The sequence below is a fragment of the Pollachius pollachius genome, assembly GCF_949987615.1.
Source record: "Pollachius pollachius genome assembly, chromosome: 16".
Classification (NCBI taxonomy): Eukaryota; Metazoa; Chordata; class Actinopteri; order Gadiformes; family Gadidae; genus Pollachius; species Pollachius pollachius.
In genome coordinates this window covers 3,650,211-3,657,710 of record NC_136949.1, presented here as the reverse complement: position 1 = coordinate 3,657,710, position 7,500 = coordinate 3,650,211, and the positions used below count along the sequence as shown (strand labels likewise).

General features: G+C 43.1%; 1 protein-coding gene across 1 annotated transcript in view; it reads right to left on the bottom strand.

Annotated features, from left to right (window-relative positions):
- esr1 (estrogen receptor 1) overlaps positions 1-7,500 on the bottom strand; it is a 22,505-nt gene that overhangs the window by 9,935 nt on the left and 5,070 nt on the right. Inside the window, exons 3-5 of the mRNA XM_079754085.1 lie at positions 3,380-3,496; positions 1,918-2,138; positions 324-477 (exon numbers count right to left, since the gene is read on the bottom strand). Coding sequence (XP_079610211.1) covers positions 324-477; positions 1,918-2,138; positions 3,380-3,496 — 492 coding nt within the window. The remainder of the gene's footprint in view (positions 1-323; positions 478-1,917; positions 2,139-3,379; positions 3,497-7,500) is intronic.

The window sequence follows — 7,500 nt, the reverse complement described above, 5'->3', positions numbered from 1 at the left end:
TAGAAAGCCGGATAGCCAGAATAAAAGCCACGACAAAAGACCAACTACAACATTTTAGAGTTCAAACATGAGTCCACTTGAACAAAAACATTACGAAAGTGATCTAGCAATAAACCAATGGCTAACTAGATAACAAACATCTACCTAGCAAACAAAAAAATTGTTCGGAGGGCACACAACAGCACATGTTTTCCTCATTCACATGGCAAAAAATGTCTTTCAAACATCACAAGAAGAACAAATAATAATCTTCAAAGTTTGTGTGGTTCAGCTACAATCAACGATTTTACATTTTTTAGGGCTTTTATTGTGAAAATCCTAACCTGGGACCTTCTTGGCCCATGCGATCATGTGGACAAGCTCCTTGTCAGCCATGCTGGTGAGCAGTGTCATCATGCTGACCTCGGTGTACGGCCGGTTCATCTTCTGCCGGGAGGACAGGATGGGAGGCTCCGCCCCCTGGAGGACCAGGAGCACCTGGACCAAAGGGGAGACAGCGATGAACCGTCGAGGACCAAGCCAACTCCCCCTGCACTATCCCTTTCGCTATTGAGAAGAGGGATTTTTCTAAAGCAGGGGTCAGCAACCTTTTCAACATTCAGTGCCAGTTTGACATTTTCTCGTTAATGAGTGTGCCTTAAGCAACAATATATTAAAAATTAAGCTGAATTATGACACAGCGACCAAAAACATTTCCAGAAGACCTGGAATTGTACTGTTTCCATATAGTCCACAATCATGCATCAACATTTTAAATGTTTTTTGGGTTGTTATATTTGCAACATGGGCTTACAAATTATAACTACATATCAGAAACATTCAGACATTCATTCAATAAACATATTTGCACTGTGAGAAATGTAAAAAATGAGAATATATGAGAATGTTGGAACCATCCACATCAATATCTTTAAGACATGTACAGCTTTGCAAAACCGTGTTAAGGCGATGCATACAGGCCACTTGCAACAATATTTTAAATATTTTCTTCTCTATTACTCACAAAATAGGTTTAAAAACTATTAATTGATCCCATTTCAGAACACTGCTTTCTGTAACTGATTTAAACATATTTGCACTGGGAGGAAATGCCCAAAACAGAATAAAGTGCAAAAAAGCAGTAGCAATGATTATGCTGCCGCATTGTGCTGTGAATTTTTTTAATAATAATAATAATAATAATAATAATAATAAACAAAATTGAAAAGTGTGCCAATGATTATGCTGCCCCGTGCCAGTGGTGGCACGCGTGCCTAGGGTTGCCGACCCCTGATCTAAAGACTCTTTGGACACAGACAATTTGTTTACATCTTAATGCTGGCCCAGTTTGTGTTTGCTGTTCATAGCCAGAAGCACTCACACACAAGACTACATTACCCATAAGCACTCACACACAAGACTACATTACCCAGAAGCACTCAAACACAAGACTACATTACCCATAGGAACTAGCACACAAGACCACATTACCCTTAAGCACTCACACAAGACTACATTAAATCCCCGCCTCAACAATGAAGCAAAGATGGAGCCTGACCAGGTCTGAGCTCGCCTGCCGTCAGACCATAGATACGTATCCCAGTCTGTGGAATGCTCTCCCTGACCATCTATGGGCCCCACAGACTGTGGATTCTCTTAGAAAAGGCCTAAAAACCCATCTTTGTAGAAAAGCCTTTGGCTTAACTGCTATTTTAAATGATTATTTTTTCTCTGTTATTTTTCTTTTTAATCCAGTTAGTCTTTTATGTTGTATTTATCTTTTAATGTGCATTGCAGCACTTTGAGGTCATTGAGCTGATGTAAAGTGTGTTATAATTATTAGTATTATTATTATTATTATTATTACTATTATTATTATTATTATTATTATTATTATTATCTACAGTCTCCTCCCTGAGACCCCTCCTGTTTTCCTACCTGGTCCGGGGGGATCCCGATCCGAGAACCCCTCGCCGCTCCTCCGACGTCCGCCCCCGTTCTCTCGCCCGCTCTGGAGCCGCCGCTGCTGCAGTTTCTCCTCCCGTCCTGCGGGGGCAACGTCCTGTTCTCCAGCTGCCTGGGAACCTTGTCCCGGTCGCCGGCCACGCCACGCCGCTTGTCGCGCCTCAATACCCGGCTCCCACGGTCCTTGCGCATACCTGGGGTATGAAAGAGAATGAACCGAGTCCACGTACGTGAACGTCAACATGTGCGCACGGACGGGCATCCTTCCTCTCCGATCCCGTTTCCTGTATCTGCGGCCCAGTGTGTACTGGGATGCCTGTGCACATAGCCTGGTCCTACCAGACTCTCGTACTTCATTTAATTTGCACACTCTCTCCATTGACGTTTGTCAATGGAGAGAGTCTAGCCTCTCTCCATTGACAAACGTTATCTCACTTGAGGTCGGGTGTCTGTTGGAGTTTAAAACTATTGGATCTGCCCTGTGCCACTCTGGATCTGGAAGCGCTAACGTTTGACTACAACTCAAACTGGCGCACAACCTCAATGTCATTGTTCCCAGCCACTCCCCTCTGTTCGCTGATTGGACCGGCAAAATTTGTCCGGAGAAAACCCGCAAATATACCGCAAACCCAGTCGTAGTACTGAAGGGAAATGAAAATTGAGCGGAAGTACGTAGGCGGGCGGAGCCAGGCTACTGTGCACATTCACCAAGTATGAAAACAAATAGTGTGGTAGTGCGCCCTAATCAAGTGTTGATACTCCCTGAAGAGGAAATCACTCCAAGGCCACGTTAAAGTTAGTCTCAGAGCTATCTGCTGTTGGCAACATACCCTGACTTGGTGCCCGGTCTTCTAAACATGAGCTCAAGGAAGGTGTTCTGTTTGGATAATCAAAACGTGGTCAACAAGGACCATAAGGGACGGAGTAGGGGTCTCATCTTATATTATTGTCTTACATTTACATTACAGTTAGCTGTTTATTAAAAAAAACAACATTAATTAAAAAATTAAAATTGGAAATCTGTGAATATGTGTGTGTGTGCGTGTATGGGGCGGTGTGCATGTGTGTGTGTATTTGTGTGTGCGTTTTGCATTGTAAATGTGTGAGTGTATGTATGTGGGATGGTGTGTATGTGTGTGTGCGTGTGTGGGGCGATATGCATGTGTGTGTGTGTGTGTGTATGGGGTGGTGTGTGTGGCTGTGTGCGCGGGGCAGTGTGCATGTGTGAGTATGTCGGGTTGCGTGCATGTGTGTGTGTGTGTGTGCGTTTCTAGGCGTTTGCGCACGCGCGCGTGTGTGTGTGTGCAAAAGTGTACATGCGTGTGTGTCCATTTGTTTATGTGTGTGTGGCAGTTTGCTTGTGCGTGTGGGTCTGTGTGTGGTTCTATGTCGATGTGTCTGTGTGCGCGTGTCTGTGTGTGTGTGTTCTACCCACCTCCTTTCATCATGCCCACTTCATAACACTTCCGAAGGCGACAGGCCTGGCAGCTCTTCCTGCGATTGCGGTCGATGGTGCACTGGTTGGTGGCCGGGCACATGTAGTCGTTGTGACCTAACACAAGAGAAACAATGTCTGTCAGCCCTGAAACAATGTCTCTATGGCGGCGCACAGCCCGGGGCGGAGGTTACCCTCGGCCTGTTTGGCACCGGCTGACAGACATAGGCACCGGCATCCATCCATTCGCACGTTCATCCGTTCATTCATCACCCGTTTATCTGTTCTTTCATCGCCCGTTTGCCCGTTCTTTCGTCACCCGTTTATCCATTCATTCGTCACCCCCGTTTATTCATTCATTCACCCGTTCATCTATTTATTCATCACCCATTTAGCCATCCATTCTGCCGTTCATCCATTCTTTAACCTGTTCATCCGTCCATTCACTGGTTCATCCGTCCATTCACCAATTCATCCGTCCATTCACCGGTTCATCCGTCCATTCACTCTCCTCACCCACTCATCCGGGACAGGGGGCGTCCCATTCACCCCCTGAATGGGATGCCGTTGCAGGGTCACACAGACTCAAACAGACTCTACACAGACTCACAAAGGCTCACACAGACTTCACACAGACTAACCGAGACTCACACTCTCACATAGACTCACAGACTCCTCACAGACACACACAGACCAACAGAGACTCACACACTCTCACACAGACTCACAAAGACTCACAGAGACTCACACAGACTCCACAAAGACTCCTCACAGACACACACAGACTCACACATACTCCCAAAAACTCCTCACAGACTCATACAGACTCCACACAGACTCATACAGACTTCACAAAGACTCATACAGACTCACATAGACTTCACACAGACTCATAGACTCACACAGACTCACATAGACTTCACACAGACTCATACAGACTCACACAGACTCCTCACAAACTCTACAGAGACAGGAGACATGGATGAACTAGCAACGCGATGATGCATGCACCCCTCCCTAGTTTTGGTTTCACTTATTATTTAGAAATTGTTCAGGCATGGGCAATTTTCAATCCAATTTGATATCTATGATTTCTCATTGTGTGCACACGCAAGCACACACGCACGCACGCACACACATACACGCACAAACACACACACACGTGAACCTGTGTGAATGATCATTATTTTGCGACGGAAACTCATTTTTCTCCTCCTTGTCCTGCTCCTTTGATAGCCCTGACGTGAGAGATGAAATCACATCACTGCCTCCATTGTTGACGGAGAACGAGGCCCATTCCTGCCGGGGCATGGTGATCCGTCTCCCGGTACAGGGAGAACCGATCTATGAATCACCGCCTGATGCAGGGTCAGCTGGGGTTCCTCGTGGAAATGATTACAGGGGTTCGGCCAGAGACAGAGAGGTATGCCGGATCAATAGGAGAAGGGAAATAAATATGTTTGCGTGGATGAGCGGATTTCTCTGTTTCCGTCGTATTTGTTGCCGTCGACGACAGAGCAATCTAGGGGGTCTATGCTTTCAAACTGAGGTGGGTTACAATTCACCATAGGGGTGCATCAATGAATATTTTGTTAATGTTGATTAAGGCCGTTATAATTCTTCACAAACAGTAAACTAATGATCTGGTTGTCATTCACTAGTGAGATTAATGTTAGTTAAGGTAATGGTGTTCATATTAACTAAGGTAATGGTGTTCATGTTTACTAAGGTGTTCATATTAACTAAGGTAATGGTGTTCACGTTTACTAAGGTGTTCATATTAACTAAGGTAATGATTTTCCTGTTTACTAAGGTGTTCATATTAACTAAGGTAATGGTGTTCATGTTAACTAAGGTAATGGTGATCATATTAACTAAGGTAATGGTGTTCATGTTAACTAAGGTAATGGTGTTCATCTTTACTAAGGTAATGGTGATCATATTAACTAAGGTAATGGTGTTCATGTTTACTAAGGTAATGGTGTTCATATTAACTAAGGTAATGGTGATCATATTAACTAAGGTATTGGTGTTCATGTTTACTAAGGTAATGGTGTTCATGTTAACTAAGGTAATGGTGTTTATGTTAACTAAGGTAATGGTGTTCATGTTAACTAAGGTATTGGTGTTCATGTTTACTAAGGTGTTCCCTAACTTTAACCCTTATGTAAAGTGTTTCAGTAGGGTGGGTCAGTAGTAGTCACTGTTGTTTACCATCTGGTACCGACCGCTGGAAGGCATTCGCAGATCTGTGATCATGGGCCTCGTCTTCCTTCACTTCTTAATCAGTTGATGTGGTCAGATATGTTTACCACATCAACATTTTTCAAATTTGTTTATGCCCTGCCTCTGCCTTCTCTGCTGCCTCCTGCATTCCAAAGAATGATCATGCATTACTGAGTGTGTGTGTGTGTGTGCATGTGAGGGTGTGCTTGTAATATATTAGCACATTCTGGGAATAGTGGACCACCCAACAAGCGGGCCGAGCATACAAATTAAGGTGATCCATGGACATAATAATAATAAATAATATTTTTTTTCAATAAAGATAATCGAGTCCTATGTTATAACATAACTCCTGATCCAGTAGTCCTACTGTGTTATAACATAACTCCTGATCCAGTAGTCCTACTGTGTTATAACATAACTCCTGATCCAGCAGTCCTGTTATAGCAGAACTTCTGATCCAGTAGTCCAGCGGTTTCCAACCTTTTTGGGGCTGTGACCCCATTTTGACATCAAACATTTTTTGAGAGACAGACTTTTTTTTTTTCTAGAATTAGTTTTTGAACATGTTTGTTATACTGTGAACAATTACAGGGTAGCCAGGATAAGTGCAAAAATTGACAATTTTCCCAAGATGTCTGTTACATATGCAAGGAGGCGCATTTTCTGCTGGTCACACAGAAAGTTGCAAAAATCATTTTTTTTTAACATCCATGGAAAACGCCAACAGTTCGTTTCTCAGCTTGAAAAACTGCTCCAACACGTAACCTCTCGACAACCACCGTGCCTCTGTGTGAAATAGTACAATCTCATATTCAGAGCCCATGTCAGCGCAGTGTTGCAAACAGACGTGCACGCAGAGGATGTGGCTTGATGTAATTCACCATGGTTACGACCTGTTGCAGTATGTCTGCGATGGGCGCATTTTAGTTATGTTTTGAGCTTCTTCCTCCCCGCACATTGTTTTCACTATTTCAATGGCAGCTGGCAATATTAAAGTCTCAGCAATGCTATGCGGCTTCATATTCCTAGCAATGAGAAAGCTCACCTCAAGAGATGCTTTCAGGGCCCGTTCACTAGTCAGTAGCAGTCACAGACTTTTTGAAATACACTCAATGCTTATTCAGCTCTGCAAATTTATTTTCAAAAAAATCTCTTGGTTTGCCGACATGCTCTTTTAATGTTGTCTCAAAGTGTCTTTTGAGTTTGTTCAGCTTCATACCCTCGGCAGACAGGACCTTACTACACAGCAGACATTTTGGCTGCTCCTCGTTGCTTTCCATCACACTTGTAAATCCATACTGAATGAAACTTTGGTTGTATGTTCTCTCTCTCTCTTTGGTGTCTGTGCCACAGTTCCTCTTGGAACTGTCTTTGGAGGGACAGGGCCAGGCGGGCGAACAAATCTTTCCATTTTGTTTTACACTCTCTGTTTACATTTTACAGATTTGAGCGGGAACTCAAGTAATGTAACTGTGCAGTCACGTGATCGCGGCATTCAAAGATGCGCCAGCTCAGATATTTGCTGCATTTTATTTGAACTAATTTTATATTCGAGAAAATGAAAGTATAGAAGACAGTTATGTACGATTATTTGTAGTGTTTATTTAAAAAATAATTATATATATACGTATATATATATTTTTTATTCAAATCAATACTTTTTTTAAATCAATTACTAGACATTTCAGGCAACCCCATTTATATTCCAGGCGACCCCATATGGTTGAAAAACCCTGCAACAGTCCTACTGTGTTACAGCAGAACTCCTGATCCAGCAGTCCTATTACATTATATAACTTTTTATGACACTAGAACCTGCTTTGTTTAACAAACGACACATAAAGAAACACACAATGAAACAAAGAATGAATGCGAGTGAGTGAAGCTTGTTC